Source organism: Cricetulus griseus, chromosome 8 (genome assembly GCF_003668045.3).
Source record: "Cricetulus griseus strain 17A/GY chromosome 8, alternate assembly CriGri-PICRH-1.0, whole genome shotgun sequence".
Lineage (NCBI taxonomy): Eukaryota > Metazoa > Chordata > Mammalia > Rodentia > Cricetidae > Cricetulus > Cricetulus griseus.
In genome coordinates, this window is record NC_048601.1 from 64138813 (window position 1) to 64156809 (window position 17997).

At 46.3% G+C, this 17997-nt stretch overlaps 1 protein-coding gene across 6 annotated transcripts; it reads left to right on the forward strand.

Annotated features, from left to right (window-relative positions):
* Positions 1-512: 512 nt before the first annotated feature.
* Positions 513-17646, forward strand: Ggcx (gamma-glutamyl carboxylase). 6 transcript variants are annotated; one of them, XM_027429479.2, is made up of 15 exons: positions 513-673; positions 1062-1232; positions 3961-4119; positions 4410-4575; positions 8174-8252; positions 9875-9981; positions 12461-12624; positions 13111-13376; positions 13535-13666; positions 14524-14675; positions 15100-15269; positions 15427-15557; positions 16019-16166; positions 16304-16499; positions 16836-17646. In XM_027429479.2, the coding sequence occupies exons 1-15, from the start codon at positions 631-633 to the stop codon at positions 17026-17028; spliced, it is 2277 nt and encodes a 758-aa protein (XP_027285280.1). In that variant the 5' UTR covers positions 513-630; the 3' UTR covers positions 17029-17646. The 6 variants fall into 6 exon arrangements, 5 of the variants coding, with proteins under 5 accessions (XP_027285280.1, XP_027285281.1, XP_035304299.1 ...); XM_027429480.2 differs by lacking the exon at positions 3961-4119; XM_027429481.2 differs by lacking the exons at positions 513-673; positions 1062-1232 and having other exon boundaries at positions 3979-4119; positions 4347-4575.
* Positions 17647-17997: the final 351 nt, after the last annotated feature.

Consider the following 17997-nt stretch of genomic DNA (forward strand, 5'->3'; position numbering starts at 1 on the left):
GGATCGCTGCGAGTTCCAGGCTAGTTCTGTCTCAAAAGATGGCATGCAGGGCATGGTGGTGAATGCCTTTAGTCCCAGCACTCTGGAGGTAGAGGCAGATCGATCTCTGTAAGTTTGAGGCCAGTCTAGTCTACCTACACAAGCGAGCTCCAGAACTGCGAGAGCTACAAAGACCCTGTCTCAAAACAGAGGCGTCGGGGATTGAAACTCAAGTATGTGATGGGTGGCTAGCATAGAGACACTTGTTCCGGGATGGTCACTCCTCCTTCACAATGCCAAGCTGTGCTGCCTGTCCTCCAACCCCTTACCCTGTCTGCTTGCTCCCCGCCCCCCCCCCCCCGCTCTCCGCCCCCCTCCCCCTCCCTCTCCCCCCTCCCCCCCCCCCCCCCCCCGCTCTGGGCTCTGGACTCCACGCTCGGTCAGGATCTCTTCGCCCGCCCTCGCCCCGCCCCCTCGCCCCCGCCCACACACCTAGCCTCTACCGCGGGTTCCGGACTTCACGACAGTGCGGGCGCTTTCCGGCCTGCCGCGCGAGTGTTGACGTGTCGAGGAGGCGGAGCCTAAGACTGCCAAGTCTTGGGGTTCCACTTGCTCAGTCCCAGCTGCAGAGGCGCGTCTCTTCCTGTAGTCATGGGCGTGCACCGTGGCTCTGCACGGGCCGCTGCCGCCTCAGGTAGGCTGGCTGACGGTTGGCGAGAGGCATGTGGTCCTAGTGAGGAAGGGACACACTGAGAGAGTTGGAGGGCCTGCAACCCAGAAGCTTGCAGTAGTCTGATCAGTGGGAGGAGCCAGCGGGTGGAGACCCTGACGTTGTGGGGACTTTGGTTTTCTTACGCACACATTTCCCCCATTTCTTTTTTTTCTTTTTCTTTCTTTCTTTTTTTTTTTTTTGGTTTTTCTGGACAGGGTTTCTCTGTGTAGCTTTGGAGCCTATACTGGCACTCGCTCTGGAGACCAGGCTGGCCTTGAACTCACAGCGATCCGCCTGTCTCTGCCTCCCGAGTGCTGGGATTAAAGGCATGCGCCACCAACGCCCGGCTTCCCCCATTTCTTGGTTGTAGATAAAGTACAGAAAAACAAGTCCGCACGGACATCAGGGCTCAGCCAGGGAAGCCGCATGGAGAAACTTTTGGGGTTTGAATGGACAGACTTATCTAGCTGGCGGAGATTCGTGACCCTACTTAACCGACCAACAGACCCCGCAAACCTGGCGGTCTTTCGTTTTCTCTTTGGTAAGTCCATTTTCTGGATGGGGGCAGTTGGGTTGGGCTTGGGAAAATGACATCCTATTCCTTTTTAAGATTTCTTATTATTTTGTTTATGTGCGTGTGTTAGTTTGCTTTCTATTACTGTGATAAAACACCATGACAAAAAGCAAATGGAAAAGGAAGGGTTTATTTCAGCTTGCAGTTGTAGTTCATCATGAAGGGATGTGAGGGCAGAACTGAAGAGGGGGCCATGGAAGAACGTTGCTGTTGAGCCTTGCTCCTCACTGCTTGCTCAGCCTGCTGTCTTCTACCACCCAGGATCACCTGTCCACATAGAAGGTTGTGCCCTCCCACGTCAGTGCTCACAGGCCGATCTGAACGAGGCATTTTCTCAATTGAGGTTTCTCTAGATTGTTTTAAATGGACAAAGAGTAACCAGGACAGTCTCTGTGTGAATGTATGCTCCGTCAGTGCTTGCTAGTAGAAGCCGGAAGAGGGTGTTGGATCCCTGGAACTAGAGTTAAAGGCAGTTGTAAGCTGCTTCATATGAGTGCTGGGAACTGAACTGTGGTACATTAGAAGATCAGTGCATACTCGTAACTGCTGAGCCATTCTCTCCAACCCAGTCACCTGTTTCTTGGTTACTTCTTAGATGTCTTCTTTTTCTGAGAGCTGAAAGTATTAGATAATGGAAGTATTTCTTGAGAGTTTAGAATCATACCTGCCCTTGTCATTTCTAGTTAGGGTTTAGTGTTCAGAAATGCTTTGATATGAGGCTATATAGAATACATAGATTAGAGGAATGCGTGTGCACTTGTAGACCAGAGGGCAATGGCAGGTGTCTTCTTTAATCATTTCTCCACCTTATTTTTTGAGACAGGGTCTCTCCTGAACCTGGAGCTCACCCATTGACTGGCTGGCCAGCAAACCCCAGGGGTCATCCTGTCTCCCTGCCTCCACAGCACAGCTACTATGCCAGGCTTTTTGCATGAGCACTAGTGATCTGAACTCAGGCTCTCATGCTTGCAGCAAGCGGTTTTATTTTTACTGACTGAGCAATCTCCCCAGCTCTCTTTGTCGTTTGAAATGGTCTTACTCTGTAGACCAGGCTTGTCTGGCTTCTTGAGTGCTCTTCTTGCCATTTTTTGTTTGTTTCTTTGTTTTGAGACAGGGTTTCTCTGTATTGCTTTGGAGCCTGTCATGGAACTTGCTCTGTAGACCAGGCTGGCCTCAAACTCACAGAAATCCACCTGCCTCTGCCTTCCAAGTGCTGGGACTAAAGGCTTGCGCCACCAACGCCTATCCTCTTCTTGCTTCTTGAGTGCTGGGATTACAAACACCATCACACCTGGCAAGGGACCCATTTTGTTAATGTCAGGAAGCTGCTTAGGAGCTGTGTTAAACACTCAGAGAAACAATCATAACAGCTCACAGAGTTAAGATGTGCTGAGAAGCTGCAAGCCCCAGAGGCTTTAAGTCCAGTAGTTTCACTCCTTTAAGTCCAGTAGTTTCCAGATGGAGGCCATTTTGCTCCCTGAAGACCTTTTTAGTTGTCAGAACTTTTGGAGAAGAGGAATAAGTCACTCTTGCTGGCATTGGTGCTGGTACCAGGATACACTAGATGTCTTGTAATAAGTGGGTAAATATCTCTACAGATAATTAACCAGACTGGCTAATGCAACTGCTTCTGGGATTGAGAAACCCTGCCTGAACCCAAACTGGCTTCCTGATCTGAGTGTCCCTTATTTATCTTAGTGTGTTAACCAAATACCACTTCTTTCCTGAGTGTCAGGGGCAAAAAAAAAAAAAAAAAAAAAAAAAAATGTTCAGAAGGTCCCCCTAGAGCACTTTTTATGGCTCAGTAGGGGGTATCTTTGTAGATGTTAAGTCCTTCAACCCTAATAGTTTCTATAGTGTTTTGTACATAGCTCTTACTTAATCCTGCCTATAACCCTGTGATATTTTGCTATTGTTTGTCTTGTTTGTTGCTTGTTTTTATTTCTTGAGACAGGGTCTCACTGTCCTGGATGGCCTGCAACTCACTATGTAAGTCAGGCTGGCCTAGAACTCACAGAGATCTGCTTGTCTCTGCTTCCCCAGTGCTGGGATTAAAGGTGTGTTCTAGGCTTGTGAAATATTTTTTAGAGATTTATTTTGTTGATGTATATGTATGCACACACTCCCACATGTGTGCACAGGTGAGAGCTCCTGTGCATGAACACAGAGGCCGGAAGATGATCTCTGTCACACTTCACTCACTAATTCCTTTGAGGCAGAATCTCTCCCTGAGCCTCTGGGGCTTGCAGCTTCTCAGCAGTCTGGAAGCCGGTAAGCCAGCAAGCCTCCTTTTTCTACCCCTTTCACAGCTGGAATTACATATGCTCATAGAATCCCAGCTTGTTATGTGAGTGCTGGGGTGTGAGCTCCAGCCCTTATCGACTGTTCAGTTGGGCCATCTCTCCAGTTTCCCTACCCCTGTACAAAGTATGAGCATGGTTGTTAGAGGTGGGAAACGGCTCACAGAGCTTGAGGATTTGTCAAGCCACACAACTAGAATAATTCCTGCACAGGATAGGCTCAGAACTAATAGTAGTAACTGTTGTTTTGTTTTGTTTTTTTTGAGACAGGATTTTTCTGTCTATCTCAGGCTTTAATTGAACTCACTGTGTAGCCCAGGCTGGGCAAGCTTAGAGCTAAGTCTTGCCTCCTTAGTTGATGCCTGACAGCTGCCTTCCCCCACTTGCCTTTGTAGCGTTCTTGATGCTACTGGACATTCCCCAGGAACGGGGCCTTAGCTCCCTGGACCGAAAATACTTGGACGGGCTGGATGTGTGCCGCTTCCCCTTGCTGGATGCCTTGCGCCCACTGCCACTTGACTGGATGTATCTTGTCTACACCATCATGTTTCTGGGTGAGGGGAACTGGGTGCTGGGGATGCGAACCAGGGAGAATTGACTGGCCTGTCAGAAACTCACCAGAAGCATGCTGGTGAACCAAGTCATTGGATGTCTGTCGCTTCTGTGATTCAGCTTCGTGCTGCTCCTCTGTTGTCATGTGAGCTGTCCTGACCCCATAACTCTTCTTTCATTTAGTTCTCTGCCTCATTATAAAATGCCTGCTGACTTTTCTTAATTTCAGTCCCAGGGAAGCTGGGCCTGTGGTGACACTTTGACCTTGAATCCTCTCCTCACAAACCCCCAGGGGCACTGGGCATGATGCTGGGCCTGTGCTACCGGCTGAGCTGTGTGTTATTCCTGCTACCGTACTGGTACGTTTTTCTCCTGGACAAGACGTCGTGGAACAACCACTCCTATCTCTATGGTTTGTTGGCCTTTCAGTTGACATTCATGGATGCAAACCACTACTGGTATGTGCCTTGGGAAATGATAGGGGTAAGGTGTGTCTGGTGTGTCTGGGTCAGGATGCTTACAAGAGAGAGGTGGGGGCCCAGTGAAGTCCTAAACATTGTTGCGTAGGCACAATTTTTATTGGTGTTTTGGTCTTTTGGGAGGGGGTGGTTGCTGTGAGATTTGTATTGCTGTATGTCTAGACTGACCTTGAACTAGCTGTTCTCCTGTCCTAGCCTGAGTGCTGGAATTACAGGTGTGAGCCACCATGCTGGCTCAAAGACATTTTTTTAACCAAGTTTTGCAAAGTGTGGTCTGAGATCATACTTTGACTTGGATGGATTTGGGGGAGCCTGTTCTCTCCTTCTTCTATGTGGGTTCTGGGGATCCAGCTGACGTAGGCTTGATGGTGAGGGCCCTTATTTGTTCAGCTGTATTGTTTGCCTGAATTGGATAGATTTGGGAAGGGGAAGGACCAGCAAATTGGGTGACTGCAGTGACATAAGTGACATGGGAAAATGGCTCCATCCCACCTCTTCACTTTTTCCATATCTCTCCAGGTACCTTGATATATCTACTCCTGTATCCCTCTTAGAAGAAGAGAAGACTAAAGCCAGACATAGCTGTTTTCAGATACTCCAGGGGTGCAGACTTTACTTTCTGTGTGTGAGCCCAGAGAGGCAGAGTTATAGTCAAACGTAGAAGTTGCTGTGAGGTGGAAATGATAGCAGATACCAAGAGGAGAGGGGCCACCAGGGCTGCCCAGCAATGCTGTCCTAGGAGAAAGTAACCCACTCCATCTCTGGCCTAGGTGACCATCTATCAGGGGAGGTGGGGAAAGCTCTGGAGCCAGGGTGGTGGGGCAGGAGACCTTGAGGAGATGTTTCCCATTGTAGAGCGAGAAGTAGCTGTGGAACCTCTTTGGGCCTCTAGATGGAGATGGGTCTCCACTGATGCAGGAGTACATATTTCCCTCCTGTAAAGCTTTGTGTGTGTGCATATGTCCTGGGGATTGCCCTGGCCTCCTGCATGCTGTGGTGTGACCACCAGGCTTCGTCCCCAACTCCTAGTCCCCACCTTTGTCAAACTTGAAACCGATTCAGGATGTCTAGCTTTCGTCATAGAAGAATTAAGACATCATTTTGATAGATAGCTCCTACTTCCAAGTTCCATTTTTGTTATTTTTAGACATTTTGAAAACAATTACCTATCACATACTCAGGGATTTCTATGTGGCAGGCATATTTAAATCTTTTTCCTCATTAAAGCCTTGTGAAGAGGCGGGGTGTTGGTGGCGCACACCTTTAATCCCAGCACTCTGGAGGCTGAGGCAGGTGGATCTCTGTCTCTGTGAGTTTGAGGCCAGCCTGGTCTACAGAGCAAATGCCAGGATAGGCTCCAAAGCTACACAGAGAAACCCTGTCTTGAAAAACCAAACAACCAAAAAACCCTATGAAGAATCAGGGTTAGTTGCTCCTCCCCAGCACTTTGGGATGCCGAGACAGGAGGATTGCTTTGAATTAGAGGCCAGCTTGGGCTGTATATATAGTGAGACCTTGCCTCAAAACAAGCAAATATGAGGTCCATAGAGTTGGACAAATTTTGTAGATGAATAAGTCTTGGGAAAATAAAGAATCTGCCTAAGTTTACACAACAGGGAAGAAATAAATGAGACTTGGTTGTCCTTGGCTAGGTCTAGTGCCTTTGACCACAGAGTAAGCCGAGTTCTCCCTAACTTCTTCAAAACCTGCTTGACCTCCTCTTCGGAATAAATCTGGTGTTAATATCCTAGCTTTTTCAGTTCTCTCTTGGGATAAAATTTAAAACTGGGAGTCAGTCCTTTAGCACTGGATCCTGACATCCAGTTTTACAAATGCTTATTTATGCTCTGCGTTATTTTGCTGGGGAGTGTTTTGAATTTATTTTGGGCCTTGTGCGTGCTAGGCAAGTGCTTAGTCTCTGGACTATCCCCATCACCCTCCCCCCCATTGCCCCTCTCACCCCTCTATAAGATAATATACAGTATAGCTGAATGTGGTGATACACACCTTTATTCCCAGCATTGAAGAGGCAGAGGCATGAGGATTATAGCTTGGGCTACACGGTGGCTTCTAGGCCAGCCTGGGCTACAAAGTAAGACCTTGTCTCAAAACACCCAAAACAAAATAAAAAAGATACTGCACTGCATATCTATATTTGTGTGTGTGCATGTGTTTATGCACCTTCATGTCTGTTTTGATTTTAGTTCATGTGAATGTATATTTAGCCTATGTGTATGTATGTGCACCATGTGTGTTCCTGGTGCCCATGGAGGTCAGAATATGCCATTGGGTTTCTTGAAATTGGAATTACAGGCAGTTGTGAGTGCCGTGTGGGTGCTGGGAGCTGAACCCAGGTCCTCTAGAAGAGCAGTCAGTGCTTTTAACCATCTCTCTAGTACCCCATTTTGTGATTTTATTGTTTATTTATTTACTTTCTTTTTTGAGACATAGTCTTACTGTGGAGTCCTAGAACTTGCTATGTAGATCAGGCTGGCCTCAAACTCATGGAGATCTGTTGGCCTCTGTCTCCTGAGTGCTGGGACTAAAGTTGTATGCCACTGTGCCCAGCCAGTTTATTTGTTTATTTGTTTGTTTTTTGAGACAGGGTTTCTCTGTGGCTTTGGAGGCTGTCCTGGAACTAGCTCTTGTAGACCAGGCTGGTCTCAAATGCACAGAGATCTGCCTGCCTCTGCCTCCTGAGTGCTGGGATTAAAGGCGTGCGCCACCAACGCCAGGCCCCAGCTAGTTTTTATTCTTATGATTTACTATAGACAGTCTCTGACTTATGGTTCAACTTCAGTGTTTTTAGGCATGGTGGCAGAGTAAGGTGACACTGTGTCCAATAAAATATTCAACCCTGTATTATAAAACAGGCTTTGTTTTTGCCCTACTGTAGATTATTGCAAGTGTTCTGAGCACATTTAACACAGTGTATAGGCCGTGCTGTGATATCCAGTAAGTCATGTATATCAAATTAAGGCTATTTTCAGCATATAGGGGATTTATTGGGATACTGCTTTATAAGCTATGGAACATCTATGGTAGTGTGCTTTCATGATCTTAATAGTAATTACCATCTCATTTTACTCATATTGCCAAGCATGGTGGCACACTCTTGCAATTTTAGCACTTGGGAAGTGGAATCAGGAAGATTAGGAGTTTAAGAGCAGTTTCAGTTACCTAGTGAATTTGAGGCCAGTCTGTGATAAGAGACTGCGTGTCAACATTATGTCCCAGGAAGATTTACTCATGTGTTTCCTGAGGGCCTCCGGATAGTCCAGAGAATCAGGGAGGGCATGAGAGCTTGATTGCTTTCTTTTTTTGTTTTTTGTTTTTGTTTGTTTTTTGCGTTTTTGTTTGTTTTTTTGAGGCAGGCTTTTCCTGTGTAGCCCTGGCTGTCCTGAACTTGCTCTGTAGACCAGGTTGGCCTCAAACTGAGTTATTGGGATTAAAGGTGTGTGCCACCACTTCCCAGCTTGAGAGCTATTTCTGAGGTAGATAGGACTGGCCTAATTGGAGGGTGGGAATGTAGCTTGACTAAGAGGCCTTCCTTGATGTTTTCACCTCCTTCCTGTAGGTCTGTGGATGGCCTGCTGAATGCCCAAAAGAAAAATGCCCACGTGCCCCTTTGGAATTACACAGTCCTGAGAGGCCAGGTATGGAATCTTGTCCACCTGGATCGAGCCCAGAATCTTCATTTCTTTGTTGTTTGATGCTGCCTATGCCAGGCAAGCTGGCCTGTGAGTGTCCAGTGATTCCCTGTCTCCATCTCCCGTCTTACTGTAGGATTGCTGTAAAGACAGATTCACAATACTATGCCTTACTTTATGTGGGTTCTGGGGATTCAAACTTGGACTCTCATGCATTTGTGGAGAGTGCTCTACTCACCGTGCACCTCCCAGCCAGGGCATAGGGTTTCAAGATGGGGAAGGGGCTCCTTGTGAGCTGTTGATAGTCAGCAGTGGTCAGAGGCCCTGTCTTCTGCCTCCCTAGAGTATTTCTTGTTTTTAAAAATATTTATTTATATAGCCAGGCATGGTTGTACATACTTTTAATCCCAGCACCCAAGAGGCAGAGGCAGAGGCAGAGGATATCTATGTGTTTAAGGCCAGCCAGAACATACTGAGTTCTGGGCCAGCCAGGACTATACAATGAGACCTAATCTCAAAAAAAAAATTTTTTTTTTCATTAATGTATTGTGTGTGTACGTGTGCAGACATGTACTGTGCCATGCATGTGGAACTCAGAGGATAACTTTTGGGGTTGGGTCCCTCCTTCCACTGTGTTGAGACGAGATGTCTCTTGCCGTTTCTGCCCTGCTGCATACTCCAGGCTTGCTGGCCCATGAGCTTCTAGGTGATTCTCCTATCTGTAGCAGTGATTGTAGATATACCCTACTGCATCATTTTTACATTGGGAATTGAACTCAAGGTGTTAGCCTGTATAACCATATACCCCTACACCATCTGGTTGGCCCTGGTGTTTCTTTATTCCTTTTGCTAGAAAGCTAGCTGGGCCCTTCATTTTTTTCCAGTTCCCCAATCCCTGGGTTCTCACCCCATCATGAAATGAATAGTACCTTGTCTATTGGATTAGAATCCTCATGAGCTAATCACTTCTGTGTTTTTATTACTTTTTCCTTTGTACCTAATGTGCCTGGCATAGGTAGGGTTTGTTTGTTTGTTTGTATTTTTAGAGCTTGTTAGATGGATGATATGAGATGAAAGGTTACAGTCGTGGATATGTTCTTTCTTGGGTACTGGCTGAGATGAGAACTTTTATTCTTTACACTTTTTAAAAAATCAGTTATTTAACTTTATTTTATATGCATTGGTGTGAAGGTATCAGGTTTCATTTATTTTTATTTATGTGTGAATGTGTGCCTGCTTATCTATGAATATACCAAGTGCATGCAGTGCTTACAGAGACTAGAAGAAGGTGCCGTACAACTGGAGTTATAGGTGGTTGTGAGCTGCTCGACTTGGGTGCTGGGAACCAAACCCAGGTCCTCTGTCAGAGCAGCAAGGCTTTTTTTTTTTTTTTTTTTTTTTTTTTTTTTTGGCTTTTTGAGACAGGGTTTCTCTGTTGCTTTGGGGCTGTCCTGGAACTGGCTCTGTAGACCAGGCTGGCCTCAAACTCACAGAGATTCGCCTGCCTCTGCCTCCCAATTGCTGGGGTTAAAGGTGTGCGCCACCACCTCCTGGCTTGCAGAGCTTTCAGCAGAAGAACAGGGGTTCTTTGTTTGCTTAAGCATTCATGCTACATTTTGTGTTTACAGATCTTCATTGTGTATTTCATTGCGGGTGTGAAAAAGCTGGATGCTGACTGGGTTGAGGGCTACTCCATGGAACACTTGTCCCGGCATTGGCTCTTTAGTCCCTTCAAGTGAGTAAAGGTAGAGGCCTTTTTGGGTTACAGGTACTGAGTGGGCGGTTCAGGTCTATGTAACAGATGCCTGACATTTGCCTTAGTTCCCTATTCAGCCAAATGCAGAGTCAATGACATTCAAAGATGGGGGCCTAGCTGCATCTGGTAGACTCTATGCTACCGATTGTTGAAACAAGAAAAGAGTCAGAATTAGATGCTGCGGTGTCCTACTTTGTTTTTGGTTGCTGTGGTAAGAGCATGCCCAAAACAGCTTGGGGAGAAAAAGGTTTATTTGGCTCACACATCTAGTCCATCCTCATCATCAGCCATCATTGATAGAAGCCAAGGCAGGAGCTGAGAAGAGCAGGAACCTGGAAGCAGGAACAGAAGCCGAGACTGTTGAATGCTGCCCACTGGTGTGTTTCTCATGGCTTGTTCACTTTTTCTCTTTTAAAAGAAATATTTAACTTTTTTGTTTGTTTGTTTGTTTTGTTTTGTTTTTGGAGGCAGGGTTTCTCTGTGTAGCTTTGGAGACTGTCCTGGAACTAGCTCTTGTAGACCAGGCTGGTCTGAACTCACAGAGATCCTCCTGCCTCTGCCTCCCAAGTGCTGGGATTAAAGGCGTGTGCCACCAACGCCCAATGGAAAATTTAATTTTATTTATGTGTTTATCTGTTTTGCCTGCATACATGTATGTGTACCACATGGGTGCTGGTGTTGAAGGAACCTAGAAGAGGGCATCATATCCCCTGGGACTGGAGTTACAGTTGTGAGCCACCATGTGGGTGCTGGGACTCAAGCCTGGGTCCTCTAGAAGAGCAGCCAGTATTAACCATTCACTTATCTCTCCAGGCCTGTTAACTTGCTTTCTTATACCACCCAGGGCCAGAAGTGCCACTGCCCATGGGTGACTGGGCCCTCCCACATCAATCATTAATCAAGAAAATGCTCTGAAAGACTTTGCTCTAGGCAGACTGATAGAGGCAATTCCTCAGTTGAGGTTTCCTCTTCCCAGGTGACTCCAGCATGTGCAAGTTGACACTAAACCAAGCGGCACACTTGGTAAATGAGCCAGTACCCACCAGTAACCTTGGGTAGCAGTGGGAGTTGCTTGCATCCTTGCCTTGTCAACTCCAGTTTCTTTTTAAATTTTTATTACATTTTGGTGGTGCTGGAAATTGAATTTATGGCCTTATGCATGTAAGACAAGCACCCCAGCCCTTACCACGCTCTTCTTACTGTATTTTTTTAAAAAATATTTTGGAGACAGGGTCTCACTGTGCTGGGATTAAAGGCATACACCACCAATGCCCGGCTCAGCAGTCAATGTTTTAAAACAAGTTTGTTCTTTTTCTTTCTTTCTTTTTTCTTTTTTTTTTTTTAAAGATTATTTATTTATTTATTTATTTATTTATTTATTTATTTATCTGACCTGCAAGCCAGAAGAGGGCACCAGATCTTATTATAGATGGTTGTGAGCCACTGTGTGGTTGCTGGGAATTGAAGCTCTGGAAGAGTAGCCAGTGTTCTTAACCGCTGAGCCATCTCCCCAGCCCCTAGTTTGTTTTTTTTTTTCTTTTGAGAAGATACCATCTATTCTAGGCTGACTTCTAGCTCTCTGAGGGTGGCCTTGAACTTCCTGATCTTCCTGCTCTGCCTCCCAAGTGTTAGGATTACAGGTGTGCACTGCCACATTTAGTTTTATGACATGCTGGGGACCAGCCCCAGCACTTACCTTTTTCTTTCATTCTCAGTTTAACTTTTTAAATGGATTCTTTGTGGATTTCACATCATACATCTCAATCCTACTCATCTCCCTGTCCTTTCCCATCCACCCTCTACCTTGCAACCATGATAAAGCAAAATAAAAATTAAAAGAGAAAAAGAAGAAAAAAAGTCTCTTTGTGGATGCTGTAGTGTGACACAGTGAGCCACATAGTAAACCCTTGAGTCCATATATCATTACTTGCAAGTGTTCATTGAAGTGAGTCATTGGTTTGAGGCCTCTGGTTTTTTCTATATCATAGATACTGGACTATCACTGGGGGTCCTCTTGGATATGCTGTTGTTGCCCTGTGTCATGGTAACCCTGCCACTTTGGGCCTGCAGGGCTATCCCCTTCACGTCCAGAACTCATCTTTTAATGCTTCTCATTTATGATTTCCACAAGGAACTGGCTCCCTGCAGTATACTTTTCCATCAAATTTTATCCTAGGAGATTGGGCTTTACTTATTGCACAGGAAATATTAAAAAAAAAAAAAAAAAAGAAAAGAAAAGAAAAGAAAGGAAAAAAAGGACACCTGAGAATGTCAAGGGGTTGGTAAGCTCCAATGTAGAACATTGTTATGAGCGCATTTCAGGCTTAGCTGTTAGACCCCACTGGTGGGACATTCCTTCATTGGGGACAGGTTGCTGAGGCACCGAGAGCTTCGGTTGTGCTGTGGTTGCTGGGTGACCCAGCTGGCTGGGCCTGGACTTTTGTCCCTGTGTCTGCAGGCTGGTGTTGTCTGAGGAGCTCACAAGCCTGCTGGTGGTACACTGGTGTGGTCTTCTGCTTGACCTCTCAGCTGGCTTCCTGCTGTTTTTTGATGCCTCAAGACCCATTGGCCTCGTCTTTGTGTCTTACTTCCACTGCATGAATTCGCAGCTCTTCAGCATAGGTCAGTGCCTGCCGCTTGGTGGGGAGAACCTAGAGGCGCTGTCTGTAGGTGGGTGGTGGTGGTGGGTACAGGAGCTAAGTTGAACCCTGTGTAATCACTGTGAAGTAAGAAGAAGTAAGGATGAGAGGATTGGCACCTCTGAGTACAACAGAGGTCTGTGAGAGGAACAAGTCAGACACTTTCCTCAGGGCCAGGGATGCAGCTCAGCTGCTCCAGGGCTTCCCTAATATTCACAGAGTCCTGGGTTCCATCCCAAGCACAACACAAAACCATCTGTGATGGTTTGTACCTCCTGTCCCAGCACCTGGGAAATAGAGTGAGAAGGACTAAGTCAGGATCATCCTCAGGTACATACTGAGTTCTAGGCCAATGTAGGCTTTATGAGACTTTGTCTCAAGAAAACAAAGACAGAACCTTGGAGGTACTTCATAAGGGAAGGTGCTACAAGGAGCCTGACCATATTGACGTTTCTCCCTGCTTTCCTAGGTATGTTTCCCTACGTCATGTTGGCCAGCAGCCCCCTCTTCTGCTCAACTGAATGGCCTCGGAAGCTGGTAGCCCGGTGCCCCAAAAGGCTGCAAGAGCTGCTGCCCACCAAAGATGCTCCTCGGCCCAGTGCTTCCTGTGTATATAAGAGGGCCCGGGCCAAAGCTGGTCAAAAGCTGGGGCTGCGCCACCAGCTGGGAGCTGTCTTCACCCTGCTCTACCTTCTGGAGCAGCTCTTCCTGCCGTATTCCCATTTCCTCACTCAGGTTTGTAGGACCCTTGTACATGCCACAGAGGCTGGGCTTGGACTGTGGTGGATGTGGCATGTAGGGAAGGAAGGGTTTGGCTTTTTAGCTCTTCCTTGCTGGAGGATGGGGTTGGGTTGAAAGACATTAAGCTGATGCTGTCTGCTCTGCCTTTCCAGGGTTACAACAACTGGACAAACGGGCTGTATGGCTATTCTTGGGACATGATGGTACACTCCCGCTCCCACCAGCATGTAAAGATCACCTACCGTGATGGCCTCACTGGCGAGCTTGGCTACCTTAACCCTGGGGTGAGACATCTGATGCTGCCAGTTCTTCAGAGCCCCTTGGGCTTTAGGATTTTATTTGGTCCTATACATATCATAAAGTAAAAAAAAAAAAATCTCCAAAACTAAACAGAACCTTATTTTCTTTTCTCTTTTCTTTTTTGGTGCTAGACCCAGAGCCTGACACATGTTAAAGTGTATACTCTGCCATTGAGTTACATCCTCATCCCTGAACCTTTTGTAGTTTTAAAAAAATTTAGAGCCGGGCGTTGGTGGCGCACGCCTTTAATCCCAGCACTCGGGAGGCAGAGGCAGGCGGATCTCTGTGAGTTCGAGCCAGCCTGGTCTCCAGAGGGAGTGCCAGGATAGGCTCCAAAGCTACACAGAGAAACCCTGTCTCGTAAAACAAACAAAAAAAAACAGACAAAATATTTAGAGTTTGTTGAGAGACAGACACGTGCATGTGGAGACAACTTTGTGGAGTCAGTTATTTCTACCACTTTGTGAGTTCTGGTAACTTAAGTCATCAGGGTTTTGTGGCAAATGTTTCTAACATGCTGAACCATCTCACCAGACCATATTTTTAATTAAGCAAGGGTCTTTCTGTGTAGCGCAGGCCGGTTCCTTTTCAGCCATTATGTCTGATGCTGTGCTTTTTTAAAATGTGGATAGATGTGAGATAGTCTGTCATTGTTTTGAATTAAGATTTTGTTTTAGAAAGGTAAGTAAATACCAACAATGAAAAATTCACACTGAAGACAAGTTCCTTTTTTTCCCTCCTGCTCAAATTAGGCAGCAGGTGGAGATGGTTGTGTTATTGGCAGTGCATGTCTTGGAGGTTGCCAGTGACAACGTGGGACTAATATGGGGGTTTGGGGCAGGTATTCACACAGAGCCGGCGATGGAAGGATCACGCAGACATGCTGAAGCAATATGCCACTTGCCTGAGCCTCCTGCTTCCCAAGTACAATGTCACTGAGCCCCAGATCTACTTTGATATTTGGGTCTCCATCAATGACCGCTTCCAGCAGAGGTGGGCAAGGGGAGCAGAGACAGGGAAAGATGAAGCACAGCTCATTTTGTCAAGATGAAAAGCTGATGTCTCCTCATGGTGTCTTGCTTTTTACAAGGCTGTCTCTCTCTGTCTAGTGCATGTCGGGGTTGATCTGGTTGTGGGTATAGCTGGTTGTGTCCAGCAGGGGGCACCATCATCCAGGAGAAAAGTGACCCGACTGTTCTTTCTGACACTGTTAACACAATGCCTTTTCCTCAGGTGGCCACTAACTCACATTCTTTCCCCTCCTGCCACGGACTGGCATTAACATGCTGACAGTAGGCATTTCTCCTGTTGGGAAATCCTATTCACTCTCCATGGGTCTAATGATGAAAGGAACAGAACTGGAGATCTGGTGGGTGGGGGGCCACTGCCTCCTCAGAACATGGTTTCCTTTTTTAAGGCTTTTTGACCCTCGTGTGGACATCGTGCAGGCTGTCTGGTCCCCCTTCCAGCGCACACCTTGGGTACAACCACTCTTGATGGACTTATCTCCCTGGAGGACCAAGTTACAGGACATTAAGAGCAGTCTGGACAACCACACTGAGGTGGTCTTCATTGCAGATTTCCCTGGTATGGAGGAAAGTGAGGGGAGATTCTGCTGTCTTTTCTTGGCTTCCTTGACCAGAGACATTGCACATGATGGGGTAGGGAGGGGACTCTCTGGAGGTGATGGTGGTGAAAGTCTGTTCTGGTGGGGTGGGATGGTGAACTCTCTTGCCCCTGGCAGGGCTTCACCTGGAGAATTTTGTGAGTGAAGACCTGGGCAACACTAGCATCCAGCTGCTGCAGGGAGAGGTCACTGTGGAATTGGTGGCAGAACAGAAAAATCAGACTCTTCAGGAGGGAGAAAAAATGCAGGTATTTGCTGGGGTTAACAGTGACAGGCTGGGGATTTACTACTACAAAACAAAGCTCTAGAAGTGGTATGAAGTTTAGGGAAGCAGGGTTCATTTATTACAAAAAAAAAAAAAAAAAAAAAAAAAAAAAACTTTACCAGTGCAGTAGTATAGTGGTGGCTCAGAAAGCAAGGGCTTCATGGGGGCATGGAATCACATACCTGTCAATTTCAGGGCTTTAGAGGCTGAGGCAGGGAGACTGAGAATTCTAGGCCAGCCTGGACTACACAGTGAGACCTAACACAACACTGGGAGGAAAAAGAGAGACCCTGGAGGCTGTGAACAACTATCCAGATTCTAGAGAACATTATTTCGGACTCCAAGACACAGGGAAAGAAAGTGCCAGCAGGATTAGAGTAGTGAGGCCATGGGCTTGCTTGCTAGGGAAGTTAGAATTGAATGTTTCTTTTATTCCCCTATCAGTTGCCTGCTGGAGAGTACCATAAAGTCTACACTATATCATCTAGTCCTTCCTGCTATATGTACGTCTATGTCAACACTACAGAGGTCGCATTGGAGCAAGACTTGGCATATCTGCAAGAATTAAAGGAAAAGGTGGAGAACGGAAGTGGTGAGTGCATGAAGGGTTGGCAGAGCACCTGGTATCAGGAAGTCAGGGTTATAGGATCTAACCATGAAGGAGAGTGCCTGAAGTCTCTCATCAGAGTCATCCATCTCATTGGTTCCTCTTTCCTGTCTCCTGGACAGAAACAGGGCCCCTGCCTCCAGAACTTCAGCCTCTTTTGGAAGGGGAAGTAAAAGGGGGCCCTGAGCCAACACCTCTGGTCCAGACCTTTCTAAGACGGCAGCGGAAACTCCAAGAGATTGAACGCCGGCGAAATAGCCCTTTTCATGAGCGATTCCTCCGCTTCTTGATGCGAAAGCTGTATGTCTTTCGACGCAGGTAAGTTTCACTCACAGAAGCATTTGTCATTGCTATCAGGAGTTTACAGGTTTGGTCACTTTCCCCTAGTGAGGATAACAGTAGACATTCCTAGGTATCTTTCTTCTCCTCACCCTGCCCTGTTCTTTTATCTCAAACCTTTCCATCTTTCCATGATTATCCCTATTCTACCCTAGAATATTTGTCAGGCTTTGGAGGGAGTAGGGTCCTTGAATTTGGGATGTGGAAGGTCAATGAGGTGACCCCAGGTGAGTGGGTCTAAGACCAAGTGTTTCCTGAGAGCTTTGGTTGGAGTTATGTAGAATCATACATTTGGACTGTTTAACTTTTTTTCAGCTTCCTGATGACTCGAATTTCACTCCGAAATCTGCTATTAGGCCGTCCTTCCCTAGAGCAGCTAGCCCAAGAGGTGACATATGCAAACTTGCGACCATTCGAACCAGTTGATGAGTCAAGTGCTTCAAACACCGATTCTTCAAACCCTAATCCTCCAGAGCCAGATTCTGAGCATGTTCACTCTGAGTTCTGAGGGAAGTCCAGATGTTCTGCGCAGATGTGGGGACAGCCTGTTACAAGTTTACTGTCTATGCAAAGGATATTGGAGAAAAACTATTTTGAGACAGGCTTTCACAGTACAGCCCAGGCTGGCCTCAAACTCATGGTAGTCCCTCTATTTCAAGCCTGAGTGTTTTGTGGTTACATGTTTATCACCAAATCTAGTTTTCCTTTTGTCCATCCCGCCCCTCCCCAATAAGTTCTTTATCATAGCTTACAGAATCCGAAGCAACGTGAACTGTCATCTTAAAGGAATTTTTTTTCCCTCTCAAGACTGTGTCCCTGGCTGTCTTGGAACTGTCTGTAGACCAGGCTGGGCTCTCGAACTCAGAAGATTCATCTGCCTCTGCTTCTCAAGTGCTGGGATTAAAGGTGTGCACCACCACTGTCTGGTTTATAAGTCATTTTTAAGCTGGTTCTTTAGGAAAAGGATTCTTTTGTTGTTCTGTTTTTCGAGACAGGGTTTCTCTGTGTAGCTTTGGAGCTTATCCTGGCACTCGCTCTGGAGACCAGGCCTGCCTCCTGAGTGCTGGGATTAAAGGCATGCGCCACCAACGCCTGGCAGGAAAAGGAATTTATCACAATGAAAATACCTGAAATTGTGTGCTGAATATACTTAGTACTTTAAGAAGCACTGACCTTATTTTACCTTTGAAGAAAGGAAAGCAGGTAAAATTTACCCAAAGGCATCCATGAGTTGGTTGACAATTTGAGCTGAAATCTGTTGGAGCTAGGATCTTCTATGTTGCTTAATTTTCAGAACCATTGACAGTAGAGCTGAAGCAGTATAGCTTAAAACTTGTGTTAATTCCAAGTGATTAGGATGGTCAGGTATTAGATACACAAAACTTTTTATTTGTAATTTCTTTTTGTATCCAACAAGTTTTTCAGTAGCAGTGGTATCAGAATAGCACTACTAAATAGGGAAGCCAGATGGCTTGCT